At 42.3% G+C, this 18,696-nt stretch overlaps 2 protein-coding genes across 2 annotated transcripts in view; one reads left to right on the forward strand and one right to left on the reverse strand.

Annotated features, from left to right (window-relative positions):
- USP30 (ubiquitin specific peptidase 30) overlaps positions 1–4,004 on the reverse strand; it is a 42,974-nt gene extending 38,970 nt beyond the window's left edge. The window contains exon 1 of the mRNA XM_030219243.1: positions 3,865–4,004. The gene's annotated coding sequence lies outside the window, so the exon portion shown is untranslated. The remainder of the gene's footprint in view (positions 1–3,864) is intronic.
- An 8,099-nt stretch (positions 4,005–12,103) lies between these two features.
- The window catches only part of SVOP (SV2 related protein), a 98,971-nt gene continuing 92,378 nt past the window's right edge, over positions 12,104–18,696 (forward strand). Inside the window, exon 1 of the mRNA XM_030219242.1 lies at positions 12,104–12,282. Within this exon, the coding sequence (XP_030075102.1) occupies positions 12,257–12,282 (26 nt within the window). The 5' untranslated portion in view covers positions 12,104–12,256. The remainder of the gene's footprint in view (positions 12,283–18,696) is intronic.

The following is an 18,696-nucleotide window of genomic DNA, read 5'->3' on the forward strand; positions in this document are numbered from 1 at the left end:
TCGGGTGGCAGAGCTGGAGGTGGGGATAATGCTGGGCAGACTTATACGGTCTGTGCCAGAGCCGGTGGTGGGAGGCGGGACTGGTGGTTGGGAGGCGGGGATAGTGCTGGGCAGATTTATATGGTCTGTGCCCTGAAAAGGACAGGTACAAATCAAGGTAAGGTATACACAAAAAGTAGCACATACGAGTTTGTCTTGGGCAGACTGGATGGACCGTGCAGGTCTTTTTCTGCCATCGTCTACTATGTTAGCTTTTCTTTTTATACAAGGGTAACAGCAGTACTGTTGGATTAACGGAGTACACATCATTAGTAATTTCAATGAGAATGAGACAGCCAGATGTTTTCAACAAAAACCTTACTAGTTTTGGCAAGCATTGGGATTATGACAATGTTTGGTGATCAGACATGGTACGGGGACTGCATCTTAGATGAAGCATGGGACTTGAAAAACCAAAAAGGATGGTGACAAGGCCTGAAACAGCTGACCAGCAGAAGTGGTGGAGGCCAGAACTGTTACAGAATTCAAACATGCTTGGAATAGCTATGGAACACTGGTAGAAACAGGATTGAGAGGTTGATTAAAAAAAAATGTGTTAGCATAAGTATGGGAATTTCCATTTTAATCTAACCAACCTGGTAAAGAACTGGAGGAGAAGAGAACAAGGCCTGTAACTACATTTATCTGCTGTCCTCTGTGTTACTGTGGTGTTTCTCAGCAGCTAGCCGAGTTCTGCTACCCTTGGTGCAGGTACAATTCTGTTGAGGAGAGAAGAAGCATTTTCGCTTAACAGCTATACAACATCCAACTCTGTGAAAGTGTGGAGCATCTGCATTTGAACAAATTGATTATACTGTAACATCTGCTCCAATCTTCAGTCAAATAAAGAGGAACTTCTGGGAACGGAGAGGCCACTAAATATCCCGTGCTCCCAGGCGAGGTTTAATCCGTAGACTGAAAGGATATGGAGCAGGGTGAGGAGATAGGGGCATAGATGCATGTGAACTGTCGCTCTCCCTCCCCCCCCCCTAAAAAAACACACATACTGTCAACCCTCACACAAATACACTCCTCCTTATTCTCTTGGAGCACAGGTGGGCAAAGGACACCTGAGGGTTTACTGATGTGGGCAGAGGATGGAGGATCACTGTGGTAAGAAGGAAAAGAAGGTAAAGAGAATGGGGCTTTTTCTCTCTAACCTACTCCTCTTTGCCCTCATGATCATGATTTTCTATTCTAAGCTCCCACTAATTTCCCCAATGGTGCTAGAGCCCCACCAAGTCTTGACCCCCTAATCTCTGGTAGTCCTCAAGTACTCTATGATGGTCACCAATTTCCCCCTCCCTGAGAAACTGCTTTCTCCATCAACTCTTATCTTCATCCTGGGCCAAGTTAGAATCAGCTGCATATCTTCTGCCCCTGGGAATGAGGACAGACTGACTGTACTACCTGCTCTCTTCAGCATCCTCTGATAGGTAAGGGAGGAGGTTCTGGAACTCAAAATCATAGCTTTCTCAAGGGAGTAGAGATCAGCATCTCATGTTTTCTCATCCCTCCTCACTGGTTGCCTCACTAGCTGCCTGTACCTCCTCCACTCTTATTCTCTCACTCATACCTCATGTTCCCTTCAATACCCTCACTCTCTCTTCTGTTCCATACAACCCACAACCCCTTCAATCATATAACATCCTTTCACTCACTCTTGTCCCTGCTCTCCTCATTCTCCAAGTCATCCATTTAAAGGGGGTTTGGATAGATTCCTGAGAAAAATGTCCATTGAACATTATTAATTTTTTTTTTGGGGGGGGGGGGGGGGGTTGCCAGGTTCTTGAAGCCTGGATTGGTCGCTGTCGGAGCCAGGATGCTGGGCTTGATGGACCCTTGGTCTTTTCCCAGTTTGGCGGTGCTTATGTGCCACCAAAGGCAAAAGTAGCAGCGCCTGCAAAGCCAGCATGATAAGCAGCAGGAAGCAGTAGGCCTTACAAAACATTCACTCCTTCCCTGTTCTCCCTCAGGGCCTCTTCAACTGTACAGAGAAATCATGCGAAACTCAAGGCCACTTGGCTGTGCACATCTCAAGGTAAGCAGCTCCAATGCTTCTGGCTCTGCTCCCTCCAGGAACCAGGGGGCAAGAAAGATCTTCTACATCCACTCTATTTCCATGAGAAAGCTAGAGCAGATTTCGAAGAGCAGCTCTGCTCTTCTTCCTTAGGCTCAAAAAAAGGTGAATGTTGTGCTAGGTTCTTTTACCAGCAATTAAGCCCTGAATGACAAACACAAAAAAGGAGCTGAACTGGCACGTTTCAAACTAGCGAGGAGAAATGCTGAAGCCTTAAAAATTAGCACTAGCGCTCAAGAAGTTTCAAGCTTGTGCCCCTCTTCACATTCATCCTTTCCTCTGCAGCGTGAACACTGACAACGTATATCGATACATCCAACAAGGATTTGGTTTTTACCTATTCCCCAATTTGTCACCTGCTCGTAGCCTTTATCTTGTCTTCCTCTCTTCAATAGTCCCTTTCCACTTATGTCCTATCTGTCTGTCCTACCCTTTTCCCTTATTTGTCCTGTCTGTCTGTCTTGATTTAGATTGTAAGCTCTTTTGGGCAGGGACTGTCTTTTCTTCATGTTAAATTGTAAAGCGCTGCGTACGAGTGGTAGCGCTATAGAAATGATTTATAGTAAGTACAAGACCAGAACACTGCACCAGTGATTTCACAGTAAGAATACTGAAAGGTAATTTTAAAACAATACAGGAACGTAAGACCTTTGAAATAAGAATGACTGAATATTTTGACACCCAACAAACGGGACTTAATAAGGATCTGGGTTTTCTAACCCATTATAAACCATAAAGCTGTATTTCTCTGTTTATCTCTCTGTTTATTACCCTCCTCTCACCTACCCACACCCATCCTGTTAGAATATCAATGAAATGCTTTGATGTCCCCATGCATACCCCCACCCTCCCACTCTGTCAGACTGTCAAAGTAATGCTTTGATGTTTCTCTCATATATACTATCTGCTACCACATTTGCTTATTTCCGATCTGACGAAGGAGGGCAACCTTCGAAAGCTAATCAAGAAATGTATTAAGTTATGTCCAATAAAAAAGGTATCATCTTATTTTCTTTTCCATGTTTTATTTTGTTTGATTTCTATAGATTCTACATGGAATGCTGCTATTCCACTAGCAACATTCCATGTAGAAGTCGGCCCTTGCGGATCACCAACGTGGCCGCGCAGGCTTCTGCTTCTGTGAGTCTGACGTCCTGCACGTACGTGCAGGACGTCAGACTCACAGAAACAGAAGCCTGCGCAGCCTTCTACATGGAATGTTGCTAGTGGAATAGCAACATTCCATGTGGAATCTCCAATAGTAGCAACATTCCATGTAGAATGTCCAATGGTATCTATTTTACTGTCATAGTAATGCTTGAATGTTTTCACTTATATACACTGTCAGCTAGCACATTTGCTTATTTCCGATCTGAGGAAGAAGGGCAACCTTCGAAAGCTAATCAAGAAATGTATTAAGTTCTGTCCAATAAAAAAGGTATCATCTTATTTTCTTTTCCATGTTTTATTTTGTTTGATTTCTATTGATAACCTTTAAGAGTGGACTAACAGGGCTACCACACCTCTTCTCACTTGCCAATGACAGGGACATGGCTCCCACCCAAACTACGAATGCCAAGTCACATGCATTGGGCTGCCCTCACGCGCCGAGCAACCCTGGTCACACGCATACGGGGACCGGTCTCTTCGCTCCATGGTCCCTGCCATCTCTCCCTCTGTCTTCCGCATACCCCGACTCCCTTCCCCTCTCTGTGGCCGCGATCCGGCACTGCTACCCCTCCTACCTGAGGTTACCACCAACAATCCCGCAGTTTTCCTTCTCCGATGCCCCATCCCCTGACACAATTTCTCTGGCTCTGAGGCGTCCCGTCTTGGCTAGAAACAGGAAGTGACGTCAGGACTGGAGAACGGGACGCCGGAGAGATCAAGGAGGTGTCATTGAGAGCAGGGAGTCGGCGTGACGTCAAACAGTTGAAGTCACTTAGGTTGGTCGGCGTGTCTCCTTCTCCGCGCAGCCCGTCGCTTGTGCGTACGGAGAAAACGAAGCAAACAAACCTATATAAGCTGCTGCGTCCACGTTGTCGTTCTTTTTTGTTCGTTGCATTTTTATTGAATCTCATATTTTCAATCATGCCAGCTTGTGAAGCATACTGATGTACACAGAGGAAGTATAATAACGGAATAACTTTTCATAGGTAGAGTAGTCATAAACCACAGTCAGTGTGTCATTTATAGGGAGGGACACCTAGCTTGTGTTATATTCGTGCAGAGATTTATTTTTTTCTCCTGGTAAAGGGCCACTAAAACAGACATCATGCTAGGAGAATCAGGTGCTCAACATTCAGAATTTCTATCTATTTATTTACTTATTTATGACATTTATATCCCGCATTAATTAGGTCGAAACCTGGGAACATTTACAATCTTTCTCCCCCCCCCCCCCCCTATTCTTAGATTGAGAAAGATGGTTTGTGGGAACTTGCTCTAGTGATATATTAAACAAATGCATTTTAATATTGTTTATTCCTACTGTTTAAAAGAGAGATATTCAATAATGAGGACAGAACTGCCTTCATGCAGAAGTCCAGAGTCAGTCTAAATGTGTCAACATTTTCCACTTCAGTGATATATATTTATTTCTTCTTCAAGTCATTTTCAACAGCATTTACTCAGTTATTACCCAAATGCAAACAAAATTATAATGTTAATTTCATAAGTTTGGATGTTACTGAATTATATTATTCTGTCTCACTGTATTTCCAGTTTTGGCACAGTATAAATCATCACAAGGACAAAATATAAGAAAACCAATGGGCTGCATTAGGGGCTTATAGCCAATTAAGTTATGTAAAAACAAATGAGAGATCTGCATGAAAGAAAATATTTATTTTTATTATTTTGACTTGTGAAAACCACTTGTTCCTGAAACATGCTCAAAAACAGAATAATCCATTTGTACAAAAGACTTGAGGTGAAGATGTGATTCCATGTGCCCCAATTAAAGGAGAGTTTAATTTTACTTCGAATCTTTATAACACCAGGCTTCCTAAGACAGATTGCAACAACAGTTAAGATTAACCCATCAGTAAACAGGATACCCTCAATTAAATTTGTATTGTATAGAACAGTGTAGAAACATGAGCACAAAATACAGCCTGTATTAGTGCTGTTTCCACCAGCTACAATAATTTTTGAAGCTGTTTTAGTGATAATTCAATTTTGATTTTGTGATATTTATATCTACACATGGGAAGCTTTCAAATAAATTAAAAAGCCGTCAAATAAGTAAAAAAAAATCTTTTGTCCTCCACCTTTTAAGGCGCTCCCTATACAACTGGAACAGCTGCTATTGATGTTTTACAGATGGACCATGCATAGGCAGTCCCTTATTTCTAATAATCTTTTACTATTTTTTCAATAGCATTTGCTATTGTTTTGGGTGAACCAGTGTGGTGGCAATCTCCGCCTACTGGCTTCAACCCATATACTGGGCTAGATAGCCTCATACCATCTCCTGTTCTCCTTGGGTTAGATTGAGAACTGGATATGGCATGTCAAAAAGTTGAAGCCGGCTCAGCCCCACCTCCCCTTAACAGCTGTCATCCCCGTACACCCAAAACAAAGCAAATAAACCTATCAGCTGCTGCATTCATGTTGTCTTCTTTATTGTTGGTACCATTTTTATTTGATCTCACTTATATTTTCAAATGCGCAGGCTTGTACAGCATAAGGATGTACAAAGAGGATGTATCAGTTTCATTGGTTTAAATACTAATTTCTTCTAAATCATAATCAGTGTGTCATTTGGAGGGGCTGATTATAGGGACTCCCTAGCACCCTAGCAGGTGTTGTAGTCATGCATAGATCTTTTCACCTAGTAAAGAGCCACCAAAATAGACATCATGTTATGAGAATCAGGTGCTCAACATTCAGTTTTTCTATTTATAAGTATAATGGGTTTTTTAAAAACATTAATTAGGTTGAAACCTGGGAACATTTAACATCGTTTTTGTTTCCTGTGCTTACATCAAAAGAAAAAGATGGTATGTGGAAATTTGTGCCTTTTGTTTTGTGGAATGCAGTGGCATATTATAAAAATGCACTTAATTTTTTTATATTTCAAAGACAGGTATTGAATAATGAGGGAAGACCCTCCTTCATGCAGAAGTTCTGTCCAGAGTCAGTCTAAATGTGCCAACATTGTCCAATTCTGATGTATATATTTATTTCTTCTTCAGGTCTGTGTGATTGCAAAAGACATTTAAAAAAATAATCTTTGTCTCCAAGCTATGTGTTTGTATATAGATGAGTGTGATTTGATTATGAAGGCAAAAAATACACCAACAAAAGATATTAGCCAGCAGCACACTATTAGCCATCAAGTTCATACAAAGTTAATTTGGTTCAATGGAAAATAAGTCTGTTGGCTGCCTGCTATGTGAATATTCCATCACTGTTTCATTATTGTTAAAGTATTACATATTATGGACATTTGCTTTAAACTTTGATTGTTTTATTTAGTTTATCCAAATCTTACATGCACATGGTATTGTTTGTTAAACCCAAAGGCGAAACATAAGGGTGGTTATACAATTTGGAATAAACTGTGTTGCATGTGATAATGTTTGAATAACTGTTTATACTTATGGCTATGATTTCTGAACATGTTGCATCAATAAAGGACAGACTTTTAAATGCCCAGATGGGTATATACAGTGGTGGAAATAAGTATTTGATCCCTTGCTGATTTTGTAAGTTTGCCCACTGACAAAGACATGAGCAGCCCATAATTGAAGGGTAGGTTATTGGTAACAGTGAGAGATAGCACATCACAAATTAAATCCGGAAAATCACATTGTGGAAAGTATATGAATTTATTTGCATTCTGCAGAGGGAAATAAGTATTTGATCCCCCACCAACCAGTAAGAGATCTGGCCCCTACAGACCAGGTAGATGCTCCAAATCAACTCGTTACCTGCATGACAGACAGCTGTCGGCAATGGTCACCTGTATGAAAGACACCTGTCCACAGACTCAGTGAATCAGTCAGACTCTAACCTCTACAAAATGGCCAAGAGCAAGGAGTTGTCTAAGGATGTCAGGGACAAGATCATACACCTGCACAAGGCTGGAATGGGCTACAAAACCATCAGTAAGACGCTGGGCGAGAAGGAGACAACTGTTGGTGCCATAGTAAGAAAATGGAAGAAGTACAAAATGACTGTCAATCGACAAAGATCTGGGGCTCCACGCAAAATCTCACCTCGTGGGGTATCCTTGATCATGAGGAAGGTTAGAAATCAGCCTACAACTACAAGGGGGGAACTTGTCAATGATCTCAAGGCAGCTGGGACCACTGTCACCACGAAAACCATTGGTAACACATTATGACATAACGGATTGCAATCCTGCAGTGCCCGCAAGGTCCCCCTGCTCCGGAAGGCACATGTGACGGCCCGTCTGAAGTTTGCCAGTGAACACCTGGATGATGCCGAGAGTGATTGGGAGAAGGTGCTGTGGTCAGATGAGACAAAAATTGAGCTCTTTGGCATGAACTCAACTCGCCGTGTTTGGAGGAAGAGAAATGCTGCCTATGACCCAAAGAACACCGTCCCCACTGTCAAGCATGGAGGTGGAAATGTTATGTTTTGGGGGTGTTTCTCTGCTAAGGGCACAGGACTACTTCACCGCATCAATGGGAGAATGGATGGGGCCATGTACCGTACAATTCTGAGTGACAACCTCCTTCCCTCCGCCAGGGCCTTAAAAATGGGTCGTGGCTGGGTCTTCCAGCACGACAATGACCCAAAACATACAGCCAAGGCAACAAAGGAGTGGCTCAGGAAGAAGCACATTAGGGTCATGGAGTGGCCTAGCCAGTCACCAGACCTTAATCCCATTGAAAACTTATGGAGGGAGCTGAAGCTGCGAGTTGCCAAGCGACAGCCCAGAACTCTTAATGATTTAGAGATGATCTGCAAAGAGGAGTGGACCAAAATTCCTCCTGACATGTGTGCAAACCTCATCATCAACTACAGAAGACGTCTGACCGCTGTGCTTGCCAACAAGGGTTTTGCCACCAAGTATTAGGTCTTGTTTGCCAGAGGGATTAAATACTTATTTCCCTCTGCAGAATGCAAATAAATTCATATACTTTCCACAATGTGATTTTCCAGATTTAATTTGTGATGTGCTATCTCTCACTGTTACCAATAACCTACCCTTCAATTATGGGCTGCTCATGTCTTTGTCAGTGGGCAAACTTACAAAATCAGCAAGGGATCAAATACTTATTTCCACCACTGTATGGTAATTTCATCTTTGTTAAATTTCAGACATATCCAACGATGTGCTTCCATGATGTTACTGAATTCTATTATTCTTTCTCACTGTATTTTCAAATGTAAGCCACATTGAACCCGAGTTTGCTTGGGATAATGTGGGGTATAAATGTCAATTTTTAAAAAATCCTTTAACCTCCACCACTTAAGGCACTGCCTATACTAACTCAAAATAGAGCTGGGCTCTAGTATTATCATATTGAAAATGCAAACATATCAAGCATCCGTGGTTATGTCCACTAATAAGTTAAACGATTAACTGGCTTTCTTAAAGGATTACATAACCTTTGGATTAAGAGCATTTTTATAATATACCACTGCATTCCACAAAACAAAAGGAGTGAGTTCCCATATATCACCTCTCTCTTTTGATGTACCCACAGGAAAAAAAGATGTTAAATGCTCCCAGGTTTCAACCTGATGTTTACAAAAATCATTGTACTTATAAATAGAACCGCTGAATGTTGAGCATCTGATTCTCATAACCTGATGTCTGTTTGGTGGCCCTTTACTAGGTGAAAACATATCAGCACCAATGCATGCGTGCTAGGGTGTCCCTCTAACCAACCTCTCGAAATTACACACTGATTACAATTTAGAAGTAATTACTACTCTAACCGATGCAAGGTTATTCCATGTTCTCTATGCAATATCAACTGTTATCTAATCTGGTATGGCGAATGCCATAACAATACATTGTAATCCACATTGAGCCTGCAAATAGGTGGGAAAATGTGGGATACAAATGCAACAAACAAATAAATAAAGAAAGAAATGTAGGCATCTTTGAGGTCGAGGGAGACCAGCCAATCATTGTGGTTGAGATGTGGAAGGATGTTGGCTAAAGTTGTCATCCTGAAGTTTTCTTTCTTGAGATACTGGTTGAGAGGACATAAGTCCAGAATAGGGCGAAGGCCTCCTGTCTTTTGGGTATCAGAAAAAAATTGGGAATAGAATCCTTTCCCTCTTTGAGGACTCGGCACCCTTTCTGCTGCATTGTTGTGTAAAAGACTGGTGAGTTATTCTGTGAGGATAGGGGTATGCTGAGATGGACTTAACCTCAATGGTGGATTGAAATAAGGGGGAGAGGATATTGAAAAATTCAGGTGATAACCCACCGCTATGATGTTTAATACCCACTGTTCTGAAGTAATTGCTCACCACCCTGGAACAAAATGGCTGAGCCTGCCCCTGACAGGAAGATTGTTAACATCCAGGATTAGCCTTCAAAGATATGGACTGGGTATTTGTGGTTTGCTTGTGGTCCCTTGTTCTCTTGTCACTGAGAATACTGCTGGTATCCTTGATGCACTTGTATGGAGAAAATAATCTTCTAGGATAAAATTGGTAAAAAAATTGATGGTGACAAATTGATGGTGATATGGTTTCTTCTAGTTAGATGTAGATGATTTTCTGAAATGAGAACCTGTTCAGAAGGTTGAGTGGAAAGCTCCCATATTGTGGAACAGTCTTCTATGATTTGTGAAACAGTATCTTTAACTTTTTCTCCGAATTGCTCCTCTCCCAGCAGGATATAAAGGATTTATCCGCAGATCAACAACAATAGCTAAAACAATCATTTTGAAAGAATGGATTTTTTTTTTATTATTACATTTGTACCCTGTGCTTTCCCACTCATGGCAGGCTCAATGTGGCAGGCAATGGAGGGTTAAGTGACTTGCCCAGAGTCACAAGGAGCTGCCTGTGCTGGGAATTGAACTCAGTTCCCCAGGACCAAAGTCCACCACCCTAACCACTCCTCCACTCCACCCCCCCCAAAAGTCCCACAATCCAACAATGGTGCAGCAAAATGATAGAATACATGCAGTTTGAGTGGAGAGTGGCTGGGTCTGAGTTGAAGACTTTGGAATTAGCCTTTTTTCATGTCTGGACACCTTTTTGGCACACGCTTATCCCGGCCGGGAAAGGACACTTAATGAACATATAAGTCCCAGTGAGACACCAAGAGTAATGTATGGTCCCCGTGTATCTTATCAAGGGAGGGAGGGAAGGGGAGTTAGGGAGGGAGAAAATTGTGAGCACTTTTCTTGAAAACAGTTTTACATTTCATGTTCAAATAGTTGTTTATGTTATCTCAATTTGTACACTGTATTTCAGTTCGCTGCTTTGTTTGATATGATGTGAATGATTGCTTGACTCACAATAAACAGATATTGAAATAAATAACTTTTTCTCCGAATAGGCTGTCCCCTAAACAAGGAGCATCTGTCAGACGATCATGTAGATCCCTAAGATAGGATGCTTTGAACCATGCTACACGATGTGTTGCTAAAGATATTGCTGCAGTTCTGGAGGAGGAACCATAGGCATCATACATAGAGCAAATCAAGTAACAAGCGTATAATTATTATAAAGCAATTAGTAATTGTGAAATGGTGTCCATGTGGTCTTGTGCTGCAGAAGATGTGGCACCATCAAGTTGGAGGTGAATGGAATGTTGATAGTGAAGCATTTGGAGTTGATGCACCTGAATCTTAAGGGCTAAGAGATTTTCCTGCCAATAGAGTCCTGTAGTCTGCTGTTTTCCTGAAGGAACATGGAATTCTGTCCTTGTTGATTTTGACTTTCTAATGGCTGATTCTGAGACCATAGAGTGATGTGGGAGTTCAGAGTGTTCATGTGGAGCTTTTGCACTTTATATTTTAGCTCTAGATACTTTGAATGAACCGAATAAGGCGCCGTCTACCAATTGGCAAGTTGAAGGTCCTTTACAATTTAATGGACAGGTAGTGCAAGAAGCTCTTTGGAAGGGGTAGCATGTGATTTGAGACTAGTGAGAAAAGCTCTCATATTCAATGCTTCAGGGTTAGTATTCAGTGTTAATAAAGTAGATACTTATTGCAGAAAATGTAGATAAGAGCAATCTTCTGCTGGAGGCATAGGTATTGAGGATGAGGAAGAAAGTGCTATTGATTAAAACACTGATATATGATGTTGTTCAGCAGATGGTTCTTGCTCCTGGTCAGAATACACTAAATGTTGTTGCTGTTCAGGAGAAGAATAAACGGAAGGTCAAGGATCCCATGAAGGAGATGAAAATCTCAAATTAGGATCTGTTTGAGTGTGGTAGTAACTAGGATCCTGCTGGCATGAAATATGAAGAGGGCTAGTAGATAAACATAGCTGTTCTATAGATGTTTGAGACACTATTTGCTGACACTGAATGTGGACCTGCTGAACATACGGAGGACCTAGAGCAGGTGGCAATATATTTTGTGCAGGAACTCCAGTAGGTGGTGGTGGCTGTTGCAACAAGGCGCTGTAGTAAATGCAAAAAAGATGTCGTTTGCATTTCAGCATTCCATTGCTAGAGAAGTTCTGGAGTAAGGAATGGCATAGCAGGTGCTAATTTTGTCTGAGGGGGTTCCTTCCATGCTTGTTGCAGGAGACAAGAGCCTCTCTTGCTGTCTATTTGAGGTTTAGAGTGTTTCATTTTCTTGGTAGTCTTACCTGCTTACTGTTCAGAATTAGTGGAGGAAGCAGCAGGTGGTGAAAGGGTGCTTGGTAGCAGCTGTGCTTTACATGCTGCTTTATGAGTACCTGTTCCTTTAACTTTTGAGCTAGCTGTATAATTTCCTGCATTTCTGAGGTTGTAGGAGGAGCTATTGAAATGCTAATTGTTGTGGAGATAGAGCAGCCTACTTATGCTTGCATCCTGGCTCTCCCCGGACTTGACTCCCCACCGCTGGACACCAAAGCTAGGTGTGTGGGGGTGGTAGGAGCTGAGCTTCTTCCCCCCCCCCACCCAGTGGTGCTGGTTTTGAGCCCCGGGGGAAGGGAGCTTGAGAGTGAAGAACTTGTCTGGGAGTTGACATGCCACGACAGAGGAAGAAAACAAGGTTGGTAATTTCTCACTTGTGTAAAGGTGTGCTTTCACAAGAAAGTCTCTTCGATTTAGGAGGGAGCTGCTCAATTAAATACAGGGAGGGAAAAGATGCCACCTCTCAGCAGAGGGAACTAAAAAAAACAACACTGTTCGGGAATACCTGTCATGCTCAGTCAAGCCTTAAAGGTTAATGAGCTAGGGGAGAGCACCTGCATCCAGGCTCAGTCATGAGACTTCACCTACATTTCCCCTGCTTGTCTACAGAGAAAAACTGATCTTTCCCAAAGACAGAACCAGTATTTCCTGTTCTGCTCAGTAGAAAGCTCAGTATTTTAGCTAGCTACCATCAGAGGCTGGGTGTTCAGACCTCATGATCCCAGGCCCTTGACATACAGCTTGGAGGAGCCTAATGGCTGGCTCCCAGGTTCCTGGATCCACGGACCGGACTTAGTTGAGCGTGGCGTGCTGCTCCGCTGCCACCAAGGATTGCTTGATAGTGGCCACTGGGTGAGATTTACGGCGGGGCCCTGCCATATGACGTGTGGGCCGTAAGAATAACCATACTTGGTCAGACCAATGGTCCATCTAGTCCAGTATCCTGTTTCCAACAGTGGCCAATTCAGGTTATGCTACTGATCCTAGGGACAAACATTGGCTTTCCCCATGGCTATCTCAATAGCAGTCTATGGACCTTTCCTCCAGGAACTTGTCCAAACCTTTTTTAATCCCAGATACGCTAACCGCTGTTGCCACATCCTCTGACAACAAATTCCAGAGCTTAACTATTCGTTGAGTGAAAAAATATTTCCTCTTATTCATTTTAAAAGTTGTACCATGTCATTTCCTTGAGTGTCCCCTAGTTTATGTACTTTTTGAGAGTGTAAAAAATTGATTTACTTCACAACTCAGTATTTTGTAGACTTCTGTCATATCCCCCCTCAGCTGTCTCTTTTCCAAGCTGAAGAGTCCTAACCTCTTAAGTCTTTCCTCATATGAGAGGAGTTCCTTCCTCTTAATCATTTTTGTCACCCTTCTTTGAAATTTGTCTAATTCTGCTATATCTTTTTTTTTAAATACGGTGACCAGAATTGTATACAATATTCAAGGTGTGGTTGCACCATGGAGCGATACAGAGGTATTATAACATTCTTAGTCTTATTTTATGGAGTGGAGGAGTGGCCTAGTGGTTAGGGTGGTGGACTTTGGTCCTGGGGAACTGAGTTCAATTCCCACTTCAGGCACAGGCAGCTCCTTGTGACTCTGGGCAAGTCACTTAACCCTGCATTGCCCCATGTAAGCCGCATTGAGCCTGCCATGAGTGGGAAAGTGCGGGGTACAAATGTAACAAAAATAAAATAGATACTATTGGAGATTCTACATGGAATGTTGCTACTATTGGAGATTTCAGCATATTGTTCACAATGACACCTAGATCTTTTTCTTGGGTGCTGACTCCTAGGGTGGAATCTAGCATCAAATAACTATAATTTGGATAATTTTCCCAATGTGCATCACTTTGCACTTGTCCACATTAAATCTCATTTGCCATTTGGTTGCTCAGCCTTCCAACTTCCCAAGATCTTCCTGCAATTTTTCACAATCTGCTTGTGTTTTAACAGCTTTGAATAGTTTTGTGTCATCTGCGAATTTAATCCCCTTATTCGTCGTTCCCATTTCCAGATCATTAATATATATATTTACTAGCAATCCCTGAGGCACTCCACTATTCACCATCCTCCACTGAAAAAACTGGCCATTTAACCCTACCCTATGTTTTCTATCCATCAATGAACTCTTAATCCACAACAGAACATCGCCTCCTATCCCATGGCTTTGTAATTTTCCCAGAAGTCTCTCATGAGGGACTTTGTCGAACGCTTTCTGAAAATCTAGATGCACTACGTCAACTGGCTCACCTTTATCTACAAATTGATGAGGCAAGACTTCCCTTGGCTGAATCCAACAGTCACCTGATTTGAAACGGAAATTGTGAAAAGCAAATTCCCAATACAAGCTCAAAAAGAAGAGAATGGCACATGTCCCTGCAATATACCTAGCTGCAGTGGCGTAGGAAAGGGGTGGGGTGGTCCGCCCCGGGTGCACGCTGCTGGGGGGGTTGTCGGCTCTGCTGGTTCCCTGCTCTCTCTGCCCCGGAACAGGTTATTTCCTGCCCTCCCGCCCGCTCCTTGCTTCTCAATGCATGTAAGAATGCGCTCCGGGGGGGGGGGGTGCGTGCCGGAGGGGGGAGGGTGCGCGCTGAGGGGGGGTGCGCTGCGCAGCGGCAACCCGCCCCAGGTGTCAGCCGTCCTCGCTATGGCACTGCCTAGCTGCAAACTGTGCCAACATATCTCGCAGGATCCCACAGTCACTCACATGGGCAAAACATTCAGCATAAGGGGGATCCTTCACATGTTCAGCCTCAAATGTGGTATATATCGTTCAATGCAAAAAGCGTGAAGAAGGGTGCTATAAGAAACAAGCGATATGTTAAAGACGAGGCTCAATTTACATAGACACAACATTAAACATTCCAATGCCAACCAGGATGCCACCTCTGTGGGACAGCACTTTACAAAACCAGAACACTGCATCAATGATCTTGTGGTAAGAATAATAAAAGGACATTTTAAGACAATCCAGGAATGTAAGACCTTTGAAGACAAAATGATAAAATATTTTGACACCCCACCAGACAGGACTTAACAAATCTGGGCTTTCTATCCCACTATAAACCATAAACTTATACTGCTTTGTCACTCTCTTATCAGCCATCCATCTCTCCGGGTCTCTCACCCACCCAGCTCTCCCTGTTTCTCACCTAAACTACCCCACCCTCTTCCTGTGAGGCTGTCATTGGAATGCTTTTGTGTTTCACTTATATATTCTGATATTTGTCAACATTTGCTTATTTCCGATCTGAAGAAGAAGGGTTACCTTCAAAGGCTAATCAAAAAATGTATTGTTAGTCCAATAAAAAAGGTATCATCTTATTTTATTTTCTATGTTTTGATTAGGGGTGGGCAACAATTAAAAATTGTAATCACGATCAACTGAGTGCTTAAAATTTTAATCGCCCAATTAATCACGATTAATTGCAACATACATTTTGGGCATTTCTCTCGTCCTTTTCTACTGGCTCTCTCCTGTTGAACACAATCATTTCTCTCTATTTCTCTCACCCTGTTTCTTTCTCTCATGTCCCCTTCACCAGCCTTCACCCAGATTCTCTCATGCCCCCTTCACCAAGTTTGTCCATGCTCTCTTCACCAGCCTTCACCCAGATTCTCTTATGGCCCCACCCCAGCTTTCACCTAGACTCTCTCATTCCCCCTTCACCAGCCTTCTCTCAGATTCGCTAATGCTCCCCCAGATTTTAAATGCAGACCCCCCTTCCTGTTTACCTCAACAGCTCGGGCTCTGGATTTTCCCTTCTTTCTCCCTTCCTCAAAGTCCTTTTTCTTCCCCTGCACAGCCAGGCTCTGCAGCTACATGAGCCATCCGTGCAGCAAGTTGTGGAAGCCTCATGGTTTCAAGTCCTGCGAGACTTCCCCAACTTCCTGCACGGTGCAGCTCATGTAGTTGCAGAGCCTGGCTCTGCAGGGGAAGAAAAAGGACTTTGAAGCAGGGAGAAAGAAAGGAAAATCCAGAAACCGAGCTGCTGAGGTAAATGCGGAATATGGGGTACAGGATAGGTCCATGTTAAAAAAAAAAAATCAGCCGGCATTAAAACGCTATTAACACGTTAAAATATTAATGTCTTAATAGCGTTCTTAACGTGTTAATTGCCCACCTAGTTTTGATTTATTTCTATTTATTACTTTTAAAAGTGGGCTAACATGGCTACCACACCGCTTTACTCAAGGACAGGTTACACATCACTAACAGCAGATCAGCATTTCACGTTTGAGTTCTTTCAGTACCCTAGGGTACATGCTATCCAACACTTTTGAGGGTGCCCAAGCTCCGCCCCCAACCCTTCCATACCACCCTAGTCTCCTCCTATGGCATCCAGCATCTCTCCTTCCCTCTGTCCCTCTCAAGCACCCCCATGGTATCAAGCATTTGTCTCTTTCCCTACTCCCTTCCCTCCGTCTTATCCATCATCTCTCTCCTTCCCTCCTTCTCAACCCCATGCATGTTTTAATTTTACCACACGTCCATTTTCCGGCCCATTAAAGTAATCCCTTTTTACCAGACGCAGTATAATAAGAGTCCGGCGCACACCCAAAACACATACCCACACTGTCGCAAGCCAGTTTTTGGCATGCCTTTGTAAAAGGGCGCTAATGTATTTTAAAAGCTGGACGGAGTAAAAATATCTATTTATATAACCATTTACACATACTCATGGGGGCATTTTATGAAGTTCAATGCAGTGCCCCCTAGGGTGCCCGATTGCTGTCCTGGCATGTCAGGGGGACCAATCTACTAAAAATGCTGGCTCTTCCCATGTCCAAATGGCTTGACTTTGGACGTTTTAGACTTGGACGTCTTTGTTTCAAAAATGGTCGAAAATCAAAGACGTCCAAATCCAAGGACTTCCATGGTATTTTCGAACACAAAATATGGACATCCATCTTTTTCGAAAATGACCTTCTCCATGCCTCGGAATTTGGACGTCTTTGTAAAATGTCCAAATTCCGACTTAGACGTTTCTTTCAAAAATGTCCCTCCACGTAAACTGTTTAATCATTTTAAACTGTGTTGTTAGTCCTTGTAGAATGCTTGAAAGAGAAAAGAAACAGTTTTACTGAGTTGTAATTACGTATGATTAGTATATTTTACTATTTGGCGAATACGAATAATGAAAAATATTTGACTGAATATGAATACTGAATACAAATAAGGGGTGTCGAGCTTTACCATAACAAATAAAAGATGCAACGTGAAATCAGGGATCAAGTGCTTATTTCAGTAGGATTTAGCATAGTAAAGCCCGGTATTATTTGTATTTGAATTTAAATTTAAATCACTATTGGACCAAATACGAATAATGTATTCAAGGCACTATTTGGAGCCAAATCAAATCAAATGCAAATATTTGGTACAGCCCTATATATTAGCTGATGTGGCTTGGGTCTTGTTTAAATGAAATGATTGATGTAAACAAAGGCCCCTGGGCAAGTCTGGATGCTGTAAAAATCTGCAGGTTTCTGATTTTGTTCAAGCATCTGGATTGTTGCTTTTTTTTGGGGGGGGTGGGGAATTTGCGTCTTTGCAACAACCTAGGATGTGTATTGATCAATCTAAAGTCAATGATTTTTCATATGTATTGTATATGCCATTCCTTAAGAATTTTTACTGTAAACCACCTTGATATCCCAATTTGAAAGGCAGTATACCAAATACTGATAAATGAATAAATAAAACTAAGGGAGTCTTTTACTAAGGCGCGCTCTTATTTTTAGCACGCGCTAAAATTGTGGGCATGCTAGACGTTAGAGACGCCTATAGGAATGCATTGGCTTCTCTAACGTTTAGTGCGCCTACAATTTTAGCGCGTGCCAAAAACGTGAGCGTGCCTTAGTAAAAGACCCCCTAAGTAAACAAAGGAGATTGAACTTTCCCAAACAATGAGTTTAGTGCACTTTCCAAGAAACGTGGTTATAAGAGACATAAGTACATAAGTATTGCCACACTGGGACAGGCCAAAGGTCCACCAAGCCCATAGGTGTAGTTTTACAGTGTGCCCCAAAATGACCTTATGGTATTTTAGAAGCTCCATTAGTGTTTTGGGCATCTGAAAACTGGCAGTTAGATGTTCATATTGCATGGCTGTCTAAATCCTGCTTTGTATAAAGCCAAGATATGGACATCTAAAACTGCAGTATGTCCATATGGCAAGGGGACATGTTTTGGGTGGGACTAGGGAGGTACCAAAATATGGTCGTCCATCTCCGATTGCAGAAGGGGAAGGGACATGTCAAAAAAAGATGGACGTTGGTATTTAGATCTAGTACTTGGCACATCCAGATTACAGAAAGTTGCTCCAAATTAGTAATCCTGTACTAAATGGCGAAAGAGAAGTCACAGTAGGTATGTTTCTGTCCCTGGGAGCTCACAATTAGAGGAAAAGAAAATTACAAACAGCTAGAGTAGGATTTGAGCCATCAGCCTCTAATTATCTACCTTTGGTCTCTGCCTGATGCTCTAACCATCAGGTTATTCGTCCACACAGATGTTGTTGTGGCCATTTTATAATGTAGATGTTCTTCCGCTGCCACAAATGTCCATATTCTTTCTTTTGCTCCGTTCATAGTTTGGACATGCTCATGCTGGACATAGCCATCACTTGGATATAAATTTCTCATGTATTTTAGAATAGGTTGTGTGTGGGCAGATCCTATTCTAAAATACATGAGAAACTGATGTAAAAACTTGGATGTCCATATTCTGAGTTGGACGTCCTTTCTAAATCATCTAGTAC

Source organism: Microcaecilia unicolor, chromosome 11, assembly GCF_901765095.1.
Source record: "Microcaecilia unicolor chromosome 11, aMicUni1.1, whole genome shotgun sequence".
Classification (NCBI taxonomy): domain Eukaryota; kingdom Metazoa; phylum Chordata; class Amphibia; order Gymnophiona; family Siphonopidae; genus Microcaecilia; species Microcaecilia unicolor.